Source organism: Xenia sp. Carnegie-2017, unplaced genomic scaffold, assembly GCF_021976095.1.
Source record: "Xenia sp. Carnegie-2017 unplaced genomic scaffold, XeniaSp_v1 HiC_scaffold_13, whole genome shotgun sequence".
Classification (NCBI taxonomy): Eukaryota; Metazoa; Cnidaria; class Anthozoa; order Malacalcyonacea; family Xeniidae; genus Xenia; species Xenia sp. Carnegie-2017.
Genome location: NW_025813436.1, coordinates 6,506,595 through 6,531,889, shown reverse-complemented (window position 1 = coordinate 6,531,889; position 25,295 = coordinate 6,506,595). Strand labels below are relative to the sequence as shown.

The 25,295-nt window shown below is 35.6% G+C and overlaps 3 protein-coding genes across 3 annotated transcripts; 1 reads left to right on the top strand and 2 right to left on the bottom strand.

Annotated features, from left to right (window-relative positions):
- Positions 1-1,017: 1,017 nt before the first annotated feature.
- Positions 1,018-14,789, bottom strand: LOC124433318 (protocadherin Fat 4-like). The gene is made up of 30 exons (XM_046983079.1): positions 14,732-14,789; positions 14,517-14,636; positions 14,298-14,448; positions 13,908-14,107; positions 13,645-13,838; positions 13,462-13,570; positions 13,207-13,356; positions 12,704-13,123; positions 11,125-12,459; positions 10,790-10,939; positions 10,248-10,479; positions 10,065-10,120; positions 9,378-9,926; positions 8,856-9,285; positions 8,504-8,737; positions 7,797-8,395; positions 7,506-7,713; positions 6,928-7,415; positions 6,258-6,834; positions 5,958-6,165; positions 5,678-5,891; positions 5,415-5,606; positions 5,106-5,285; positions 4,720-4,896; positions 4,489-4,639; positions 4,269-4,396; positions 3,920-4,178; positions 3,611-3,843; positions 2,378-3,377; positions 1,018-2,276 (listed from the first exon to the last, which is right to left on the bottom strand). Exons 3-30 carry the CDS (start codon positions 14,440-14,442, stop codon positions 1,222-1,224), a joined length of 9,873 nt encoding a protein of 3,290 aa, XP_046839035.1. The 5' UTR covers positions 14,443-14,448; positions 14,517-14,636; positions 14,732-14,789; the 3' UTR covers positions 1,018-1,221.
- Positions 14,790-14,793: 4 nt separating this feature from the next.
- Positions 14,794-18,869, bottom strand: LOC124433317 (spondin-1-like; the record flags this gene model as incomplete). The annotated part of the gene is given in 6 exon segments (XM_046983078.1): positions 14,794-15,008; positions 15,315-15,534; positions 15,657-15,787; positions 15,974-16,083; positions 18,382-18,707; positions 18,709-18,869. Coding segments are annotated over 6 exon segments (1,104 nt in total), but the record flags the coding sequence as incomplete, so codon positions are not given.
- Positions 18,870-20,965: 2,096 nt separating this feature from the next.
- LOC124433316 (phospholipid-transporting ATPase ID-like) lies at positions 20,966-24,484 on the top strand (the record flags this gene model as incomplete). The annotated part of the gene is given in 17 exon segments (XM_046983076.1): positions 20,966-21,031; positions 21,132-21,180; positions 21,497-21,567; positions 21,657-21,754; positions 21,825-21,861; positions 21,937-22,032; positions 22,142-22,181; positions 22,249-22,502; positions 22,568-22,624; positions 22,697-22,792; positions 22,861-22,948; positions 23,016-23,097; positions 23,183-23,324; positions 23,416-23,499; positions 23,572-23,817; positions 23,891-23,960; positions 23,963-24,484. Coding segments are annotated over 17 exon segments (1,959 nt in total), but the record flags the coding sequence as incomplete, so codon positions are not given.
- Positions 24,485-25,295: the final 811 nt, after the last annotated feature.

The following is a 25,295-nucleotide window of genomic DNA, read 5'->3' as shown; positions in this document are numbered from 1 at the left end:
TCAATACGTTGTCCCATGTGAATTATAACTTTGAGCGTTGGTTAATAGAAGATGTAGCCAGATTTGAACGGCTTGTCACTGATTCATCACTTTGCCAGAATTTACCTTTCCTTGGCATCACACAAAGCAAACTCTAAAAAGGAAAAGAAATTGCATCGATTAGAAAATGGCAATGATTAAGATCTTACCAAAGATGAGAGTTATAAATGGAATTTTGGAAAATCAATTGTATGCAAAGATCCATATTATATGAATATCATGTCTAATATCACACTAAAAACTCGACAATTTGCTGAAACAAATCCTTATGCTGATGAAATGTCCAAATTCTGTTCTCCTCTTTCTGAGCTCATCCAATTTCTGAATTTCGTTTCATTTCCGCCGACATAATGACTTAAAGTTTATCATCTTTGTAGATTTTAGAAGTATGTCAATCTAGTCAACAGTAAGTTCATTTTCAAGTATTTTACCCTCCCGCATGACCAGCCGACTTTGTAAGAGGTTTCGCATGTGTCAAATTTTGAATACAACTCAGTAAGAGATTCGGAATTCTTCCCAAAATCTTCGAGGAATCGTTTTAGGATGAAATTGAGGAGTCCAATGATTTTCTTGCAGCAGATAGACGTCTTCTCTGCAAAGTATGCCTAAGTATAAAGTTATTTTAAATCAAAGTTAATCGGTGAGAAATCTGCTATTCAAAATCTTCTAGAACACTTTGTTGATTGAAATAAAAACAGCCACTACATATCAGAAATGTCTTTTTTTGGGAAAAAAATTGAGAAAATTGTATTGATGGCATTTTTTATTTTAGAAATCATTTATACAAATAATTCAAGTAAATGGAAAAAGTTTTATATCCAAGGAGAGTGTACAACGGTGTTAGACATGTTTCGAACACAGCAAACTTAGTCGTGCTAGTAGAGTTGAGTGTTTATCAAATGAAAATCTCTTCTCAATTTTACCTCTTTCTAAGCTTTTTGACGCAAACGTCAGACATAGTACATTTTTAACCTTTGATTGAAAACAGAAAATGTTTAATCGACGTTTTATGAATAAATAAAGTACGTTAAAATAACAAATAAGAATCGATGATTCCAGAGACTGGCTCCTTTAAAATCCCATTACGAATAATTCACGATTAAAAAAGCGTATTGAAAATCAAATGACTTTTTAAGTTAAGACAAAATACACACGAGACTGATTTTTTTCATTTTCTACGAATCAATTATCATGACTTGGTTCAGGCTGCCCAGCAGATTTGGAGCTCAGACTATCTTCTTGTTCCCTGGTAGCGAAGAGTGGATTTGCAAACGACGGGCCGCGTTTTGTTATTGGTGTTTCAATACCACGTGATACACCATACAGTGGATTTGGAACCATAACAGATTCATCTTCGTCCAAGCCATAAATTGGATTTGATTCTCCGCCAATGGTCGAAATATGATGACGAAACATGACGTCACGATAATGTTCTTCTTCCTCGTCAGGTAGTCTCACGTGATCAAACTGTTGTCGATTACGCAGTGCTTTTTGAAGGTTCTGTTTATGTGAACTAAGAGCGTAATGGGCGAACCAGAGAACAAAGAGAAACAAAATAGCCCCAACCGTTGCAAGCAAATAAATAGACCACCGTTGTAAGCCCCCTTTCTTAGAGCCCTTTCCTGTAAGTCCACCCAGAGTTTCCTCGCGTGTCTGACAATGTAACTTCTTCACATCTTCATCGCTGACACACATGAAGTCCATATAGCTAAAGTCTTTGGAGGTATAGGACGTGTATCCAGCTCTTTGCGTGCAGTTGAGTAATTGATGAAGAGAGCACAAAATAGCGGTTTGTGAGAGAGCTTTCACACCAACTCTAGCAATAATAGGTAGTGAAATATTTTCTGAATTTACAATAGGATTCAATACACTCACATCGCTGACATTGAAGTATCCATCTTTAGTATAATGGTTTGTATAAGAGAAGTAAACAAGAAGCCGTTTTTTGATCCAATCTTCCACTTCGATCTTAATTGCAGAAGAAAATGCTTCGTAGTTTTCAAAAGAAACACCGTACATTTCGAGCAACGTTTTATTCAGGTGTAACATGGTGATATTTTGACCAGAAAAGCAAACGTTTTCATTTCTTTTCTTGTCGGAGTCTTTAGAATCTTCGTCTTCACTGTGATCGGTACGATATGGTATGTATGTCTGATCTTTAAGACATTCGTGTTTTCCAACTTGACGTTCACATCTAGAACCCATGTAGCCCTTCTCGCAACGACACTCGTAGAATCCTGTAGAGAAAGGAAAGAAGATATTAAAAACAAGAATAAAAATATACATATTTACTGCTTAACATATTCCTTGTTTGTTCTCGAGAGAGTTAAAGCCGTACCTATATGATCAGTGCAAGGATGTTGGCCACAAGGTTCCCCAATACAATCATCAATATCAGTTTGACAGAGCCAGCCATCGTAACCACGGTGACAGTTACACGTGATGTTATTAATATGATCAATGCATAAGCCATGATCTTTATGACAACTATAAGGGAATTTATTTCTGGGATCACATTCATCAATATTATGATTGCATTGAGCGCCATTGTATCCAGGAAGACAGGTGCAGTTGAAGGTCTTCAATTGATCATGACATTTTCCATTGTGTTTACATGGAAGACACGGATATTCTTGAACTTCATCACAATAGTCAAAGGATGGTTGACAGTCATCAATGTCAGTGCAGTTATAACCATCACCAGTATAACCATCCATACAACGACAGTTGTAATTAAAGCCATCTTGTCTGTGACAGACTGCATTCTCTCTGCATCTGTTCGTTGGAGCACATGGATCAACTCTCGATACGTTAATGTAGATACTATCATTGAACGATTTCACGGGGTGACCGTTATCTTTCACTTCAACAAGAAGATCATAACTTGAACGAGCATCGAAGTTCATCAAGTGTTTTTTCAGGAACAAATATGATCTAAACAATTCAAATCTTGCTTGTTTTTTTCCTATTGCGTTTAATATAGGCGGTTCATACGTCACGTTATAAGGGACTTTAACGATTATAAAAAACGTGGCAGCATCCGAGAGTATCGTGTATTCTAAAGTCTGCCATCTCTCCGGGTTATTGCATAAAACTTCACTGATATTAGTGTTAATTTCTGTCGTTTCTCTCAACGTAACATCGCCTGCTTTTAGATAAATCTTGTTAGCTCCTTCATTAATCTCGTTGACAGTAATTTTAAGTTGCTTCAACATTGACTGTACAGGAACACCGTCATCATTTGCCTGAATCGTCACCATTATATAAGGATGAGGCAATTTCTCGTAGTCCAGTTCCACATTAGAGATCACTGTTAAAAGATTTGTACCATGGATGACCTAAAATGTATATAAAATATTTTACTTCTTTCGAGGGATTTCTGCGAGAATGGTTACAAATTCAAACCCCGATAAGATCAATAATTTAAGACTATTTTATTATTCACATTACACCCTATTCTCGAAACTTAAAACATAATTACAAAGTTTCATTTTGGCGAAGAAACTCTATATAGGACAAACTCGTTCCAGGAATTTCAATTAATGTAATCTGAAATGAACCCTGTACTTACACGGAACGTGTTACTGTATTGGCCAACAACAAGAAATGAACATGTCTGATTTCGATCGAAATCTTTGCAAATCAAATTCCCCAAAGAATAATTCACGTATGCGATTTCATCGACTTCATAAGACCCATTTAATGATATATCGACAGGAGGTTCGTTTACATCTTCAATGTTGATATTGAACGACGCTGAGCTGCTAAGAGGTGGACTGCCATTATCCGTGCAAGTCACATTAACTGAAGGAAAATAGAACTAGTTAAAGGATTTGAATCATATAAGTGGAAACATAAAGACTGAAAGCGATGGCCATACTTGCAGTAATTGGGTTTTTTTCAAAGTCAACTACAGCTCCATATTTAACGCGAAGTATAAACTCGCCAGCCCAGTTGTTTATCTCAAAAATGTTAGAATTATAAATATAACAACGATGAGATTGATTATAATCTTGATCGAAAACTTCAAAAACAACTGAAGTATCGTTTTGACTGTTCTCTTTGACTGATAACGATCCAGTATTTCTTATGGCATACGGTCTTTCATTTACATCAATCACATTTATGATGACGTCATTCTGCATAAGGAATATATTGATGTTAAGAAATATAGCAAAGTTTGAGGAATTTGAAAAGTTGTTCTACGTTTTAGTCACGTTTTGTTTTACCTGATGCGACAATGATGGAATTCCATTGTCAGTAGTTTCTACAAGTACTCTCATTTCTGCAGCACTTTCGTAATCCAGACGATTCGTTTCTTTCACTAATATTTCGTTACCAACAATAAAAAAGGTGGCTAGAATTCAGAAAACAACAAGAAGAAAAACATAGTTTTAGTAAGAGAGATGAAATGAGAAAAATAAAAATAAAATCCTAATTTCGTCTTACAGTTCAGATTAAGAAGAGAGTAAAAGTGCGTTTGATTTACGTCTTGATCATGAGTCTTCAACCTTCCGACAATTGTTCCAACTATAGCATCCTCTCTAATACCAGACGAATTCAATATGATGTGGCTTGGCTCATCATTTGAGTCAATAATCTGCAATTAAAAAAACGTTATTTTTATCCTCATGCTGTAAAAAACCCCCAAATAAAACAGTCTTTCGCAAAATTTCCTGCCTTGATGACAAATTCTTTGGTTTCGTTAACACTTGGTATCCCGTCATCCTTCGCAACTACATTTATGACGTAGCTATCTTGTTGCTCGTAATCAAAAACCGCCCTCGTCATTAATGTGCTTTCCTTGATTGAAAACTTTAAAGAATCAGATGTTCCTTCAGCAAATGTAAACATCACCTGCAAAATCGTAAAAATTTAGGAATATTATACTTTACGACAGCACACTATTACATTAAGTAAGCAAAGATCTAGTCAATGTATGTAAAAGAAGAAAGTTAGTCACGCTATTATATTTAGGTGCAACACTTTTACACTAAAACGTTCTCTAGACAAAGTAATTGTTCTTAGTTGTCCTAATTTGATCATAATGAAAATTACTCGCTTACATTGTTCTGATCTGGATCAAGAGCAGACAAACTTCCAATTCTTGTATTTGGAGGTAGATTTTCCATAACAGAAGAGCCATTTAAAACGAGATTGAAAGGCGCTTCGTTTACATCAGTTATTTGAACAGAAAACGATTTAGAAATAGAAAAGCTTGGGTTCGTCAGTTCACTGCAATTGATCTATAAATAAAGAGGTACAATAAGTGATAGTAATGACAACAAGAAGGTACAATAAGTGATAGTAATGACAACAAGAAGGTACAATAAGTGATAGTAATGACAACAACAATGAATGATTTACATGTATACCTTGACAGTATAATCTGCAATATTTTCATAATCCAAAACATCTCTAGCTACGATGAGATGCATTTGAGTGACATTGAAAGGAACATCATTCAGAACTTGACAAGAATAGAATTGTTTCTCTTCGATAATGTTATCCGGATCCGTTACGTTAAGAATTCCCACCAAAGATCCTTCATCACTATTCTCAGATATCTGCAAAAACACACACAATGCAGCTGGTATGATAGATTACTATAAAGCAACATTCATTGCAATCAAGATACCTGATTATTCGACAGTTTCAAATCACTCGGTGGTTCGTTGATATCGACAACATTCACGACAAAATCCTTTTTAAATGACAAAGAAGGATATCCATTATCTCGAGTCTCTATTCCCAAGTAAATCTTTGTCATCGACTCGTAGTTTATATGAGAGTCCACAGTCAGTTTCCCAGAAGTTGGATTTAAAAGCAACGCATTCTGATAACTATAGATCCTGAAGGTGAAAGTCAACAGGTATAAAACTGAATTATTTTATTTTGTGCAACGGTAGATTCTTTACCTTGTCATATCATGTCGAAAGGCTGTGACATTTGTAATGAAGAAGCGATGAGTTTGACCAGCGTCCTCGTCATCAGCATAAAACACTGTGATAACAGAGCCCACGTTACTGTTCTCATTTACAAACAGCGGTTGTCTGGATGAAATATTTCTAGGTGGGTCATTCACATCCTCCACAAATATCGTTACAGCTTGCGAGAAATTCAGACCTTGGAATGAAAGAACGTGAGCACTATTGTACATTTCTACGATTATTGATCGTACGAATTTCTATTTTTTGACGAGGTTTTAATATATTTACCTCCTTGATCAACAGTTTCCATTCTTATATTCCATGTACGTCTTTTCTCGTAGTCTAAGTTAACTTTAGTCCAAAGCTGGGTACCGTTTACATAAAAGCTATCTTGTGCACCAACAGAAAGCAAGATATAGCTGAACGATTGGTTTCTATCTTGGTCTAATGTACTTAACACCCCTACAAGCAAGGAGCCTGCATTTTCCGGTACTCTAGCATTAGAAAGTATTATCTTCTGTGGTCTTTCATTCACGTCAACGACTTCAATATCAAACGACTTCTGGATGCGCAATGGTTTTCGAGCAGAGTCACGACATTCGACGATAATGGTGTGAAGAGTAGATGTTTCGTAATTTAAATCACCTGATGAAACAACGAGAGTGTTCATATTATTCAAAATTCTAAAACGATCTTGGGCGGAGTCAATTAGAAAACAGTTGTGAGTTTGCCAGATCCCTTTAGGACCATGATTATCGGGATCGTCAACGGATATGTTAGCAACAAATGTCCCCTGCTCACTGTTCTCTTTCACAGTTGAAGCACTCAGGCTTATATTGCTTGGAGTTTCATTCACATCGTCGATCTGAAAATAAAGAAATTATGAGAGGTGAAAATACTTTTAAAGAAGAAAATATCGCACTTCACAAAATAGAAAGAAAAAAAATATTTTACTTACAATGATAGTTATATTTTGTTTAACATGTTTTGAAGGTATGCCATTATCCCTTGAAATTACAACTATATCAACCGTCTGAAGTTTTTCAAAGTCAATATTTGCCTCTGCTGACGTAAACAGTTTATTTCCTCGAAGAATAAACTTTTCACTTCCTTTGAGAGTGTACACATGTGATTGGGTTATGTCTTCGTCACTTGTGATTAGTTCCCCGATAAGCTCTGTGTTTCTATTTTCTTTTACTCGACCCCAGGCTAATCCCTGTATGGTTACTTTCTCCGGAGGGTCATTTTCATCATCAACTATTATAGTAAAGTTAGCTACAAGAGTGTGAATACCATCGGACACTTCAACAAAAACGTTGTGAGATTTTGATGATTCGTAGTTTAGATTACCCACGGCAAGTAAATAAGTGGAACAGATTGTATTGACATTAGCAACAGAAGTTAAATTGTGACAACTTGTCAAGTTATTGATAGAAAATCGACCACCTTAAAAGATAAAAATAAGTCTTAGTCATTGTTGCAACAGACAGTGATCTTTCTAAGGAAAAGTAGCATGCACAACGATAAATGTTTTACCTGCGCTGTCAACCAGTGAAAATGACAAAAATTGATCAACATCTTGATCATATGAAACTAGAGTTCCCACGATTGCTCCATATTGTGAGTTTTCATTTATTCTTGCATGATTCATGGGATACGATTTCTGTCCATGAGTTGAGGTCAAAGTAATGTTGAATGGCGTCTCCTGTGAATCCCTGATGATAATCGTAAATTCTTGCTGTATCTAAAATTGACAGTAACTTTTACAATGAGTCAAAAAGTAGTTTAAATAGCAAGCCTTATTTCTATTATTTTACACACACTTACCGACAAATTTCCCGAGTCCACCACTTGCACCATTACATGTTCAATTTCGTGCACTTCATGATTGGTGCTCTTATTGACAGACAGACGTCCATTTGCATCAACTTTAAAATAACCATAAGTGGAATTGATTAAACTAAAACGAAGAATATCTCGGGTATCTTCATCATTCACATTAAAATAACCAACTGTCTCGTTCAAGGGTGCATTCTCCATGATCCAGCTCTTTGACAACGTCATGTCACGTGGACGATCGTTAACGTCATCAAGTGTAATGTTAATATTCATAGTAAGTTCCAACGGAGGTATCCCATCATCTATAGCACGTACGGAAATCACTCGAGTACTTTGAGCTTCATAATTCAGTAAACAGTATTTTCCACCAAATAGAAGACAGTTTGTGTTTGAGATGGCGACTCTTATTTCAGAAGAGTTGAAGACAAGATGAAATCTTCCCGAATCACTGTCCACTAGTGTGAACGTGTGTGTCTGATTCTCATCTTCATCAGCAGCGGAGAGTTTTCCAATTAGTCGCCATTCTTCTGGATTTTCATTCACATTGCTTGGAGAAAGAGTGATTATTCTTGGAGCTTCATTCACGTCTTAATGAACAAAAAACAAAGACAATCATGTAAATTTCACGACGGACGAAATACTTAACTTTTTTTCATTATATACATTAATAATTTACGAAAGTTTCGCCAACTTACCCTGAACATTAATGATGAAACTTCGTTGAATTTTAAGAGGTGGAACTCCACTGTCTCGAGATTCAACTGTGATGTTCCATGTAGATGATTTCTCGTAGTTCAAGGCTTGCCTCGTCCTTATTTTACCATCTTCAATATGAAATGGAAGATCTTTCAAAGTGGAGACTAATCGGTAAGTGAAACTTTGTCGACTATTATTCAGTTCATTGTCTGGATCAACCGTTGAGATGTTTGCTGGAAAAGATACAAGAAAATAGACCTTATTAATTGATAAGCTAACTGAAGAGGATACAAACATTTAACAATGACATATTTCATATCACTGCATTTTGTTCTATAAAGAAACACTCACCAAAAACATAACTCTCGTTTTCACGTACAACAAGACTTGATAAAATAATGTCAGTTGGTTCTTCGTTAACATCATTTATAAAGATAGTAAAATGTTGTGTAATGTACAATCTTGGTCTTCCAGAATCAACACATTGCACAGAGATGTTCACGTAAGGTATTCTTTCATAATTAAACCTCACGTTGCTCAACAATAGGCCAGCACGAATCCTGAACTTATCTTGACCAACAACAACACGACAAGAGTGACTTTGTCCGTCATTGTTCACGTTGTCGGGATCATCGACTGTTAATGCTGATGCTTCACTTCCTAAAACTATCGTCTCATTGATGACATGCTTTGATAAATGTATCTGAGTAGGCGCCTCGTTAATGTCCACAACGAAGATTGTAAAGTTTCGAGAGACAACAAAGATGGTTGTCCATTGTCTCTTGATATCACAGTCAAGTTGAATTCAGATTTATTTTCGTAGTTAAGCGAGGAATTTTCATTCAGAAAAATATTATATTCATCACCGATAACCCTGACATTAAACAGGTTGTAATCTTCAAGCAAATGGTAACTCCACAATTGTGATGTATCTTCGTCAGTTGTTCTCAGTACTCCAACAAGTGCTCCGGCGGAATTTTCCATAATTAACGCTGACACACCACCATTCAAACTAATGCTCGTGGGCGCATCGTTACAATCAATGACTTCTATAGTGAAAGTTCTAACAAGTGATGATCCACGTATGTCTGTTACACGAATCGATACAGATCGTCGTTTATTTCTCTCGTAATTTAGAGACTTAACGAGAAACAACTTGATTGAGCATTTTGTTCCATTTGCTAGTGACGAGAAATTGTCACATTTCTTACTTGAACCATTTAGTCGAAATTCCCCATTTGAATTATCATCTAATGTAAACACGAAATCTTGTTTGCCATTACTGTCAGAGACAAACACAGTTCCAACTTCACTTGGGACCGACACATTCTCAAACAGTGAAGAGACAATGGAGTCAGTAAAATTGAAAGCAATTGGAACTTCGTCGACTTTTAAAACTCTAATGGTGAAATTACGGATAGTCTAAAACGAAAAAAAAAGAAATGAAGTGTCAACGAAATAGAAAACTTACATGAGCACTTTTTGTGGAACATAAAATACAGATTTGAAGTTTGTATGTTCTAATACTAAAAACATTTCTATAAAAATTAAATGCCTTACCTTTAAAGCATTATAACCATTATCAGTGACTGCAACAGAAATAACGCGATTCTGATCTGTTTCATTATTCAAGAACTTAGCAGTAACCAACTTTTCTCCATTTAACGCAAATCTCCCTCCGTCATCATCGACCAACGAATAAATTAAACTCTGACCGCTATCTTCATCGCGCGCACTTAAAACCAATCAGCGTGCCGACAGTGGCGTTTGCTGAAACTTCCCGATTGTTCAAGTTGAGGTCACGAGGTCTATCGTTATCATCATTCAGATAAATAGTAAATAATTGATCATGACTCGCAAGAGGAATGCCTTTATCCGTTACTCTAATGCTGATGTTGTAAGACTGCTGGAGTTCATAGTTAAGATGACACAAAGAAGAACCGTATTGAAGACATAACGTATTTGACAGTGATGTCTACAACAACAAAAAAAAAACAAATTGGCTTCACTGTTTTATAGCACATTGTGGCAGATCTGTACCAATAACAAATGAAACTCAATTCACAAACACAAGAAAGTGGACAATGAAGGAAAAAAACACAGAAAAGAAAAACATAAAAGCAACAGCATAAAAGCACAAAAAAAACAACATAAAAGTAACAGTATAAAAGCACAGAAAACAAACGAATTACATTCAAAACCAAAAGTTAAGATTACGGCTATGTTTAAAATAGTGCAACACAAAAGAGAATGTGCAAAAATGCAACAACCAAGTATGTTACTACCTTAACTTGATTGTTGACAATCTTGAATCGTCCACCAGCAGTATCGAGAAGTTTATAAATATGACTTTGTCCAACGTCTTCGTCAATTGCAACGAGGTTACCAACAACTGTATCAACATCACTGTTCTCCATTATTTCATTGTTGGATAGCTGAAAGAAAAGAAAAAGAAACCATTATAAGAGAACGATAAAAAAATAAAATAAGTGTTATACATATTGCAAAAGATGAAGGTCTAAAGGAACTAAATGGACTAAATCTCAACATTTTTCGTTTTATTGAACACAATTACAAATCTTCAAAGTAAAAATGCCTTATTTATAATAAAACATCGTACCTGTATAGCATATGGTTTGTCATTAACATCCAGTACTGATATAACAATATATTCATCAAGATAGAGCGAGGGTACACCGTTATCTTGAGCGCGTATCTGAATATTCCATGACCTGACGCTCTCGTAATTTAAACTAGCGTTAATACTCAGTTCACGACCAATCAAAACGAAAGGACTAGGGATATTGGATATCAAGGAATAATGTATGATCTGTCTTGATGCGTTGTTAAGGTTATCCGGGTCTTGTGCAGTCAATATACCAACAACCGCTGGCCCACTATTTTCACGTATATGAGTATTTGAAAGTTTTACGAAGACGGGACGTTCATTTACATCCGTTACATGAATAACAAAATCGCTTTGTTTATATAAACCATAGGGGTCTCGACAACGTACGGTGATTGTCATAGATGGTGTCTGTTCATAATCCAAAAGTTGAGCAGCTTGAATAAGAATATTTTTGCCATTTTTATACAATATTTCAACCTTTCCCATAGCAGAATCAATGAGCCGACAAACATGTAATTGACGAGACAAATTGTAATTGTCAGGGTCTGTTATGATAAATAATCCAATTTCTGTCCCTGAATTACTATTTTCAGTTATCTTATTGTAAGTAAGATCAATCCTACTTGGAGCTTCGTTTCTGTTGATCACGTGAACAATCAGGGATTGAGGTAATGACGTCAGAGGCGGTTGACCATTATCTGTAGATTGGATTTTAATAATGTATTGGCTTTTATTCTCGAAGTCCAGAAACGTGTCATTGTGAAGAAACAAGAAATCGTCTCGTATTTCAAACACATCGCTGTTGTTGAGCAGACGATAACTGTGTGTCTGAGAAAGGTCCTGGTCACTACTCAACAATTCTCCAGCCAACGCTCCTTGAATATTTTCAACGATATTCGTCTCCATTCCTCCAGCAATAGTAATGTCATAGGGTCGATCATTACAGTCCTCTATCGATACGTTGAACGTGGTGATGATGGATCTATTTTGATTATCCTTCACGCGGACATAAATTTGGAAACCTTGTGTTATTTCGCGATCTAGTTTCTTTTGTAGGACAAGTTTAGTTTCACATTTCGTACGATTTCTATCAGTACAATTTGATGATGACAGTGAAAACGCTTGAAATGGATTTACATCTAAATGAATGGACAGTTCCTGTGACGTTTCGTTGTCTGATACTTCAAAATGTCCTATGACGCTGGATATACTGGCATTTTCTTTCACTGAAATACTCTGTGAGTGCTGATTGTTCATGTCGATGAATTTCAAATTCACTACAGGATCGTTTACCTTCAATATTTGAATTGTGAATGATTTCACTATCTAAAATAGAAAAAAAATTAATATATTTAAAAAACAAATCGTATTATTATCATACAAATTATGACGGTGACAAAGTATTTTCCATGCGGGAAAAGTTATCTTATTATAAATATCAAAGCTCAGCTTATAGCAAGTAAACGAATCTTTATTATAAAGATAAAACATAATAATAAAATGTACTTTTACTTTCTAGAAGTTGGGCTTTGATTTTTAACATGACAATTTCTCCAACATAGAATCTAACCATTTTTACTGGGACTCCATTATCCTTTGCGACAGCCGTTATATTACGTAATGTGTCCTGTTCAAAATTAGCTGACAATGCCAATGATAGATATCCTCGTTGATCGACAGTAAATCTTCCTTTGTCATCATCATTGAGAAAATAAGACAAAGTCTGTGCACTATCCTCATCTTCAGCTGAGAACTTTCCAATAACTTCACTCACAGTTGCATTTTCCGAAACTTTGTTATTACTTAGAACTAGACCTCGCGGTTGGTCGTTTACATCAGTCAGATTGATTGTGAGATTAACATCGTGAGATAAAGAGGGATTTCCATTGTCTGTACTTCGGAGTGTAACTTGATGACTGCGAGATACTTCGAAATTCAATGAACAGAAATAGCCACCAAATTTGAAACAATGTCTGTTACTAAATGCAACCTAGAATGAAACAAGTATGAAAGCTATCATATCTATTAAACTATTTTCAACAAAATATACTATTTGATTTTAGTTTGTTCCACCTTAAGAATATTGCCTTTAACTTTAAATCTTCCAGATGCAGAATTGATCAAAGTATAAGAATGAGTCTGGCTATTATCCGGGTCAATGGTAGACAATATCCCCACGATTGTGTCGACGTCGGAGTTCTCAGAGATATAGTGGTTTGATAACTGGAATTAGAAATGAAGAAGCATAAACTGGTGAAAAGATCTCACATCCATAAAGTTTAAAAAATTTTAATATTTAAAGAGAACTTTCGATATTTAACAACGTACTTGAACAGACGTCGGCCTTTCGTTGACATCGTCAATAACTACTGGGATTATTTTTTCCATCGACATTGGAGGATTCCCGTTGTCTGTACTACGGATTCTTAGGTCATATCTATGGAAACACAAAAAGACATTTCCTGCGTCAAGTTTCATAAAGACAGATCAATGAGTTAACTACGTCAGTACCTTGTAGTCATTGTCTCGTAGTCGAAAACAAAATCCGTGTACAATTCATCATCGAAAAGGACAAACTTTCCTTCACCTCCGGATATCAAGCTATAGTTGTGTAAATCCCGGGGGTTTGTATCTACTGACGAAAGTCTTCCAACAAGAGTACGTTTAATATTCTCAGGAACACTGTGAGACCCAGACAAAATAATCTGAAAAACAAACATGCATAGTTTAACAAAGATATTTAGCAGGGCACATGAAACGAAAGTACGAATAACCTGAGAAGGAGGGTCGTTGATCCTTCGACAGTAAGTCCCAACAGTTGTTGACCATGTACCAGCCGCTGTACATGTAATACTGTTGGCTCCTTTTTGAGCGTAATAGCTTGGGCAGAGTATTGAGCAAAAAGTCGAGAAGATAGTCTGGTTGTTAGGACACGAAACAACAGGGTGTTCACATGTTGTTCCATGATTCGTACCTTCACAATAATGACAAAATCAACCACATGTAACGTATATATGTAAACATACAAATATAGTATTCATCAACTAGTAAGACGTAATTCAGTTGGCATTGTAAGATAAAAATACTAATATCTACTATCTACTTTATTAAGTAGTTTAGACATATTACATATCTAAAAAATCACACACGTCACTACGAAATACCTGAAGGACAATAAGACAATTCAAGTTTCCCACAATCCTTTGCAGTACAATTCTTGGTGCCGATCAAATTATATCCGGCACTACAAGAACAAACACCATTGTTGCATTTGTGTTGGCAACCGTTGTTAGGTAAACCACATTGCATGGATTCCTAGAATCAAAAACAGTATGACTGAAATGAATTGAGAAAAAAGAAACTTCGCGTATACACAGATATACCTTGAGATGAGGACAAGATCTTCCTTGACATTGGAAGTTCGATGTGATCCTTCTATTTCTAACTTTATTCCCAATGGCACACAGTTGGTCACATTTACTCCACGATGACCATTCGCCAACCTGAATACAGAAATTAAAGTTAAGTATATAAAGACTACAGTTTAAGTGAAATACATAGAATGAAGATTTCAGTTTTCATTCTTAAACAAAACTACCTCACAATCACGGCTATTTCTGTAGCTAGTACAATTTCTTGATTCCTCGATTGACCCACATTTTGTCCCCGACAAACACTTTGATGAGTTATCTTACGATATCTGCGTTGTGTTCCGTGACCACAGCCATTATCACAGGCAGACCACGAGCTCCATAAGTCCATGACACAATCTTTATCGTTGTATTTAATACAGTCCTTACTCTCACTCAAGATACTACAATTCCGACCACCACAACTTGGTTGAATGCGCACACTACGAGTACGATCTGACTTGCCTAAAGATATACAGGAAAACGACGCCTTATTGCTGCGAAATATATATAAAAAAAAAGTTTTCTCTTGGTGACAATTTAAAGAAATACAAGATAAAAATTGCTCCAAACAGCGTCATCTCGAAAACTCAAAATTCCAGTTGATGAATCGATAACTCAGGATTCGAGAATCAATTGATAATGATTTTGAATCACTTTATTTCATTTGCTTTGAAAATCTTTTTTCGAGTCTTGAGTTTACAACATGCTTGCTATTTGGAGTATGTTTTTTCTCTAATACACGACGTTACAAAAAGATTTTAAGATAACCTTTTCCGCATGTAGAAGAACACGAAGACCATGTCGTCCATTGGCTTAATTGACAATTGACAGGACAACAACTATGAACACAACTTCGACTCTCATTAATCTGTGGACATGGTGAACTACAATAACTTTGTTGAGTAATGTTACGTGAACGATGTTGATTCCCTTGTCCACATCTGCCATTGCTTGGAACACATGCTTGCCACAAACTCCATGAGCTAATCTGGACATTGATGTATTATAAATATACAGTTTTACGCATGGATATCAAAGTCTCCTATTTTTTCATCCGGAGCATGTAATAAAATTAATTTCATTCACAGATCGACTCCAATATTCACTTACTTGACATGAAATAGGAATAGGAGTACATTTTTGAGTATCTGATGTAGCTAGACCACATGTGCCACCACATGACGCCTTGGTCATTAACCTTCGAGTCCTTTTTCTAGTGCCACTATTTACAGCGCAGCCACCTAAAAATACAATGATCGTGAAAATTTAATAAGTATTTTTTAATGATTATGAAAATTCCTCTTAGGGAGACACGAAATATAGTACCAGGGATTAGTACGTCAAAATCACTTACCAGACGAGCAATTGATCCAGGTAGACCAGTATGACATGAAACAATAGGTGGACAGCATGGGCCGCTGCATGACTTAGTATCTGTAAGACTTGGACAAGATGAACAAGAAGCTGTCTTGATACTTCGATTTCTTTGTACCAGTTTTCTTGAGTAGCATTACATTGACCCAAGATGCTTCTCCCACTGCAAGTTAACAGGGCAACATGTTATGAAAGGAAATAATAAAGAATACGGCCAATGATCAGAATAAGAGGTGTAGAACTTAATAGTAATAATCAATTTGAAAAAATAGATATGTTTTAGAAAATAAAAGGAGAATATATCATTAAAATACCAACAAAAGAAACCCATAAAAATTTTATCAGCCATAAAAAAGAGGAAAATAAACTTAATTTTATTTGAAGCGAGCAAGTGATCTTTAAGCACAAATTACGTTTAAATTAAGAGCATTTGTTGAGAAACGAGAGCATTACAAAATGAAAAGATTACTACTGTGAAATAAAGGATGGAAATATCTTTCATGTGTGAAATATGATAAGAAAGATCTTTAATGTTTCGAATATGGTTGAACAGATTTCTATGAAATACTGTATGGACTGGAATACATTCGAAATGGCAAACAAAGACATAATGGTATTACTAATTCAAATCTCACTTGCGTAAGAACAGTTTTAAGCGGTATCTGCCGAAGGTTTTAGCACCACTTAAAATCACTTATTAAAATAAGCTCCCGTGTCGCAGGAAGACATTGACAACACAAAGCACCGTATCCCACATTTCTGAACCTCCGTTCTCCTAGTAGGCATGATCTACCACCACAACTTTGCGATGCAATTATCTTTATCGTGCAGGCGCGTACCATAACCACACGACACACCGCAAGAGTACCAAGTACTCCAAGTATAACGACAATTTAAAGGGCAACAAGTGTGAGGACAAGAGGTCCTTTGCTTAAGTTTACTGGAGTCGCAAGAACTTCCACCACACGTTCCATGGGTTCTTATTGATCTAGTACGTACTTTTAGCCCATTACTGCCACATCTAAGCACTCCAACCCCCAACTCGTATAGGAACAGTCTCTTCTAGGCATGATGGTGGTGATCGTCGACAGGCAAAATCCAAATCAAGACAGAAACAAAGCAACGTAAGAATAAAAATCACTTGTTTCATTGTTGAACTTGCGTCAATGCTGCAAGTTTTTTGCAAAAATATTTTCGTATAGTGTAGTATGGTAAGTTCTTAATTGTAACCATATAAGCCTGATGTGCTTTATGGCGAGTTAAATTACCTTACTACTTAACTTTCTTACGCGTGCAATTTATATGGGATGCTGTCCAACATTAAGATAAAAACAAACAAACAGTATATTAACAAGGAACTCTTGAGAACTTAATTAAATTTTCTAACACATTTTATGAAAACGTCACCGACATTAAGATTGTTCATGTTGTAAAACAGGTTTGTGCTCATTTTTAGGAATGATCGATGTCGCGGTTACATGAAAGAACGTCTTAATAGATCTAGTCAATATTTTCTGATATAATATATTAGTAAAATAAATTTTGCAATTCATATTCGAACTTGCAAAGATAAGAACAAACAACGTAAGGATGACGAAAATATGGGGGAGTTTGAGTGAGTAATGTCATGACTTGGGGATGCATTCACATTACTGCGGTAGAAAATTCAACTAAAGGGAAAGAAGGGGGGGGGCTTGATTAACGTCATGACTTGGGAATGCTACCACATTAGAGCGGCAGCAAATTGATGAAAACATTATAAATGGCCTGGGTTCAATTTACCTTTAACATACGAAGTTATAGAGCATAAAATAGCTTTCACCATTAAAGAGTGGAAAGCAGTAATTTGAAGTTAGCGTGATATCCCTTCTCCAGCAGGAAGAAATCCTTTCAAAAACACTTGTGCACGTAAAGCGTTACGTATCAGGACATGTTCTTGAGATAATAAGATGAAGTATTAATTCCTTCTGCATTCAGAAGTCATCTAATATGCCCGATAATAAAACAATTGACATATAGATTGCTGCATTTTGCCCCCACACAAAAGCACATACTAAATCGTTGACAATTTGAGATGAACGCATCAGTGAATGAAACCATATGATTATTATGTATCGAGTTAATATTCGCAACGAAACTGCTCATTCATTCTCTTTCAATAATAAGGAACATAAAATCAGCACTTTGCTCGCAAGTCTCGCCAAAGAATGTGGTTCCAAGATCATCAATAAGAATGGAAAAATCCGAAGCAGTAGCATCCATTAAAATAAAAACCCAATAAAAGAAGAACGTTAACCGGCTCTATAACAGCGGGCGATATGCAGTTTATGAAATCACAACAAAATGATGAAGATGCGTGACATACAGCGGGGATAAAAAATACAAACACAAATAAGCAATGAATTGCTAAATATCAACAAAAACAACTTGGGCATTTTACAAATAAATAATTTGTTTCTACCTTCCAGTCCCACATTTTTGAGACTGGCTACTGGAAGGACAAGCTCTTCCACCACAACTGGGATTTCTCCAAACTCGAATATTGCGTGTTCGCGTGCCGTATTGACATGTTTTTGAACATGAGCCCCAAGCCGTCCAGGAGTACGAACAATGTGCAGGACAACAAGTCCCAGGGCAAGATACGCTTTGGTAGGTTTGATAGTTACAACTGCCACCACAAGACGCATATCTTGTAATATAACGAGTTCGATATTTTGTGCCAGAGGATCCACAAGTAGCCGTGCAAGAAGAATACGAAGACCATGAAGAAAAAGCACAATTCCGAGGATACATCTCCACGTCTGCGTCGTCGTCTTCGCCAACCATGACAGAGATGATTGAAGATAATTAGAAGAAGAACACAAACTAGAACATATCGATTGACAATCATAGTTCACACTAAAATGATGATGTCGACTTTGAAGATATCCAAAAGGTTATGAGGACTTGTTGTCCGGTATATTGTATATAACCATCACCATAATGACGTCATTAACAACAATGCATTGCAAAAGTGACGTAATGACAAAGCTTCTGACACCAAGTTGGCGTGACGTCTTCACACTCTTTACCACCATGGAAGAAATTGAAGAAGCAAAGACAATAGCTGTCACTGAGTGGGTTTCATTGTATACAAGCAAAAGCATATTTTCAGTAATATTTGCCGATGCCTGTTTATTAATTATACTAACACCAATATCCGTTCCCATATTTACTATTACCATTAAACCAATGCTACGTGTGTCGCACTATATAATCTACTTAACTTTACTTGTCAAAAACTTGGCTTTCAGCAAAAAATATTTTGGTAGTTGACTGACAGTGTTTGTTCATTCATGTTTGTGGATGTAGATCGTCCATGTTAGTAAAGTCCTGAGAAGAACTGTTGTTGTTGATGTTGACTGTGAAGATGACTACTGCTAAGGTTGTCGAAGCGTCAGTAAACGTCAACAACAACAGTCCTTCTCAGTACTCTACTAACCTGGACGATCTACATCCACAAACAGGTAACAATACTCCCGGGTTTAAACCTTTCAATGTATATTGTTCTCACAATGTATCATCATCTACAGCAGAAACTATGTTGATATCATCTTTAGATATGAATATTAAAGTATGTCTCTTTTTTCTCACTTTGCTAGGTGATATAAAAGGCCCAGAGATTAGCTTAGAAAGCGGTGCTTCAATGAGATCAAGGGTATTAGTATATTTTAAACAAGCTTATTGTGTCTGTTTTCAGCCATCTGTCGTGGTTGAAAACCGTATGGGAGCCGATAGTTCGTTTTACAAAGCATACTGCTCGCATTTCTAGAAATCTGTTGATTTTCTGGAAATAAAATGGCTGATGAGGATTTTCATTTCTATGATCAAAATTTAATGAACGCTATCAAAGGAAACGTCGAGGTTAGGTTTGCAAAATAAATATTTCTCTCATGCTGACTGCAGTAAGCTTAATAATTAAAATATTCTCTTACAGAAAACTCCTGATTTCTTTCGTCTAATTGCATTATGTCATTCTGTCGTTTCTGAGGAAATCGGCGGTATGTATATCGTTAAACAAAAAAATTGATCATCATGATAATCATATACATGGCAGAATCTGTGATTTATAAAAACATGTTTAAATACAACAAAAACGTATCTATGAATTAGGCTAAAAATTGCTGATCGTGCAGCTTTGTAAGTAAATTACTTTTTTACTGTGTATTTTGATTTAGGTGATCTGGAGTATCAAGCACAATCACCCGACGAGGCAGCTCTCGTTACTGCTGCTCGAAATTTTAAAATATTCTTTTACAGAAAACTCATGATTTCTTTCGTCTGATTGCATTATGTCATTCTGTCGTTTCTGAGGAAGTCGATGGTATGTATATCGTTGAACAAAATAAACTGATCATCATAATTATCATATACATGGCAGAAGTAAATTACTTTTTTACTGTGTACTTTGATTTAGGTTATCTGGATATCAAGCACAATCAGGAGGCAGCTTTACTGCTGCTCGAAATATTTGCTAAGAGCAAATCACTAACAATGTGAATAAACACATAGTTTATTGATAATCTCAACTCAGCATTAAAAATTTGGAGACCGCTCATTCTCGATTTATTACGTTTTATCGTTCACCAACCGTCATGACTTTTACAGTGTCTAGAACTGAGGTATTATCAAGCATTATCATTCATGAATCGTAACCCATAAGTTCTGATATCCATCACAATCTAGCATTATCATTCATGAATCGTAACCCATAAGTTCTGATATCCATTACAAGCATTATCATTCATGAATCGTAACCCATAAGTTCTAATATACATTATAATCAAGCATTATCATTCATGAATTGTAACCAATAAGTTCATCCATCACAATCAAGCATTATCATTCATGAATCGTAACCCATAAGTTCTAATATACATTATAATCAAGCATTATCATTCATGAATCATTATCCATGGCTTATGCTAATCATGATTTTTCATGATGTTTGATCATATTTTTTATCATTATCAATTTTTTGTTTTCATCATTATCATTTTTGGTAATTTTTCAAGGAAATCTGGGAACTCCTATGCACACTTGACTTTGACAACGTTAGAAAAAGGATGTCGGTAATCTGATAAACACTATCCACGAACATCTTAGGCTGCAACATCAGATCTTTCTTTTTTTCATCAACGTAGACATTTAACTATATTTGCTCCATTTTAGGTAATTGTAAAAAGAGATGATAAGATAAAGCTGTACTGCAAAGGAGCAGGTTAGACTTTACTGTCCGTTGATATGTAGTTAAAAATTGTCACCAATAATATCGTGATGTATTTTTTCATTTTAATTGTACAAGTATTTCTATTCTTTAAGCAGAGCTCGTACAAAACGTGAATGTTTTTGAATTTAAGTTGAAACGTTCAAGGCGTTAAAAGTACTTGAATTTATTAAGATGTGCAAAAAAGTAATTCGTGTGCTGACGTTGAACCTTCGAATTAACCTAGCAACATAGCAGCTTACAAGCTTATATTTGAATAACCTCGTGAAATAATTGTCATTTAACGTACAATTAATTTACACTTTTTAAGATACTATTATATTTGAGCGACTTCATGCCAGTTCTCAAGAATTAATGAACACGACTAATGAACATTTAAACGTGAGTTAAGAGGCACCATTGTTGAAATTATTATTGGACAATCGTTCTTGGGTTCTATCTTCTTATTTGGTTGTCGTTTCTTCTATAAGACGTTTGCAAAAGATGGTTTGCGAACGCTCGTGTTGGCTGAGAAAGATATCTCTCCGGAGAATTTGAAAGAGTGGATGGTTCGTTATCACGAAGCAAGGTAATTACTCCTTGTAATCTAAATACTTTACTGGAAAAAGATCTTTTAATAAATTGTATTGTATATTCAGTACTGCCACGGAGGGTCGAGACGAGAAGATTAATGAGGTTTGTTGTACTGTGTGTAGAGAATTCCAACTTAATTTATAAAGGTGTTCAATTTGAACTTATAATACTTCATAGGCCTATGAAGAAATAAAAAAGGATCTGAATTTGTTGGGGGCAACGGCAATTGAAGATAAGTTACAAGATGGTGTACCAAATACAATTGCCCACCTAGCTAAGCTATTTTCATGAATGTCGTGTCTGTATAAAGATTGATTGATTTCAGGTGAAGAACACAGATGCAGACGTTGGTCTACAACATTTCTATTTTATTCATATGTAGGCTGATATCAAGATTTGGGTTTTGACTGGCGACAAGCAAGGTATTAAAAATAAAGCAAAAGTATGACGTTGTTGAATTGTTAGTTGATTTGTTTCATGTTGTGATAGAAACTGCCATCAACGTTGGTTACTCCTGTCAACTTCTGACAAATGAAATGGAGGAAGTATTTACGATAAACGACGAAGAGGAAGAAAAAGTTCGAGCTTCGATAAAAGAAGCAATGAATAGAATTAGGTCATCACCAATGATCAGTAACTCTGTCGAGAACAGTTTTGGTGCTGACAGTTTGACCGTTAATATGTTGCCCAACACCAGTCGTATTGAAGACACGAGAACGCAGGCCGTAACAGAAAATGGCCAGGTATAATATCAAGCCATCAAACAGAATATCGTTGTTCTGGGTGTTAATTTTTTTGTCTTTGATAGGAAAAGACCGTATCTAAACAAAGTGAATTTGCTTTGGTAATCACTGGAAAAAGCTTAGTAAGTGACCTTATGTTAATGACGTTCATTACAAAAAACAATATCTATTTGTGTTTTGTTTGTTTTTTTAAGGTATTTGCTCTCGATAATTCCATGGAAATGGAATTTCTCGAGTTAGCTAAACATTGTAAAGCTGTGATATGTTGTCGAGTCACTCCATTACAAAAGGTAGTATGAAAACCTTTTAGTATGTTATCCAAGATAAATGATGACGTGAAACGTTCTCATTTTTCTAGGCCCTGGTTGTGGAGTTAGTCAAGCGCCATGTGAAAGCAGTCACTCTAGCAATAGGTGATGGTGCAAACGATGTTAGCATGATTAAATGTAAGCGACAGAGAAGAGAATTTGCGAGAATTTTTTGCCAGCTTAACAGTTTTATTTTCATTAACAGCGGCTCATATAGGTGTTGGTATAAGCGGACAAGAAGGAATGCAAGCTGTTTTGGCAAGTGACTACTCTTTTGCGCAATTTCGATATCCTTTTTAGTGAAAATACGGAATATTATAAAAATGTTTCATGACTGGTTTCTCGAAGTATTTTCTTAACTATTTTTTGTACGTTTCTGGAACGTTTGTTGTTGGTTCATGGTCGTTGGTCCTACTTGAGAATGGCGAAATTTTTAAGCTACTTTTTTTACAAGAATTTTGCGTTCACTTTATGTCAGCTTTGGTTCGCTTTCTTTGTTGGTTTCTCTGCGCAGGTAATGTATTGAAATGCTCAACACGTTTAAAATTATAAATCATTCATGATCTACGCCTTTTTTGAACTTAGCTATATTTTTTTCTTTTCAGACGTTGTATGATGCTTGGTTCATATCTTTTTATAATGTCTTTTTCACTTCATTGCCTGTCGTTGTTATGGGCATTTTTGATCAAGTAATAAAATCTTTCTTCACTGATTTTTTAGTGCAATAGCATTTGTTCATGTGTTTGATCTTTTACCTATAGGATCTTCCTGATAATATTTCTTTGAAATTCCCTAAATTATATGTTCCTGGCCAAAAGAATATTCTATTCAATTGGAGAGTATTTGTTTTCAGTCTTCTTCACGGCGTCCTTGTTTCCCTTATCCTATTTTTCGTTCCTTATGGCATTTATCATGATTACATAAACAGTAGCGGTTACGTGGAGTCGGGCCTTCAATTCTTCGGGACAGTAGTTGCAGCAACACTTGTTATTACAATGAACTTACAGGTTTGTTGATGGGCTACATGAATTTTGACTAAGCAGTGTCTACGTGAAGTCATTCTTTCTCTTTTCCTTGCAGCTTGCATTAAACTTACATTCTTGGACAATTCTCAATCACATTTCCGTTTGGGGAAGTATCATCTTCTATTTTATCTTATCTATTATTCATCATTTGTCCTCAAACTGACACCACAAAATTCATATCATGGTGTACAATATGCTACCTACGGGGGAGGCTCCTTTTGGCTCTGTGCATTAATAACTCCTGCAGTAGGTATATTGCCTGTCTTTGTTTATCGCACTATGAGTCTGGAACTTATGCCGACTATTTCTGATCGCGTTCGTCTGTTATGGAAGAGTGGCCAGTTAGAAGAACCTGCAAAATTACTGAGAATCAGACCGAGATCTAGTACGAGAATGTCTCTGAGAAGAGGTGGATATGCTTTTGCACAGGAAGAGAAACTGAGTAGAAGAATACATGCAAATCATTCAAAACGATCAACATTTCGAGAAAGTATTAAAGGCAATAAGTAATAGTTTCTTATATATATACTTTAGTATTGTATTTATTGAACTATGTAGGTGAATGAATTGACGCAGTTTACATTATGCGTGACATTAGTAGCTATAGAGATCTAGACCATGTAGTAATTAATAAAAATTCATAATCGTATTTAAGTCATGTTATTGTTGACACTACTAATTACCTAATAATATCAACTGCATACATATTACATTTGTAATCCGAGTAGACTATCATTGAAAATTGTGGTGTTTGTCTGAAGGTGCTATTGAATCCGTCTGCAATTGTGCTCAATATATGGCAAAAAGAGCGTACAAAAGAACTAAGATGTCTGAGAAAAAGCAGATAATATCAGGGCAGTATTCGTTTGACTATATCAAGGTTCGTTTATGCAGTAATAAGGAGATTACGTCGATATCAAGTCGTCAAGATTACAAACCATCATTTGCGGATACTAATGACTACCGCTATGATTTTAAAAGAAAATTACAATTTGTTGCTGCAAATGAAAGCATTCAGCAAAACTAGAGAGAATTGAAATATCTCAACTGAGCTCGCTCATCTGTTGTGATAGGCTTTCTGAAAAGAGAAGTGAACCCGATGTACGTCGACGTTGCTTTGTGATTCTTTGGGTCCAAAATACTGCGATACTTGTCGAAGAAAAGTGAAGTGTGGTTTGATCGATGTAGTACCAAAAATAATGGAAGATTTGAGACCATTACCTTCTGTAGAAACAGCGGAACGAAAGCATTTGATGCATTTAAAACGAGCATCAATGTTTTATGATAAGAAAGGTTATGAAGATACAAAAGTAGAAACCGATCTCACTAACTGCCAACATCTTTCGTCATCAAGAACATCTAGTTTCTCATCAATCATACAAGAAATAACACCCCCAATTTTTTCATCTAATATAGAAGAAACGCGATGTACTTCGGTAGATTCAGATGATCCAAAACCT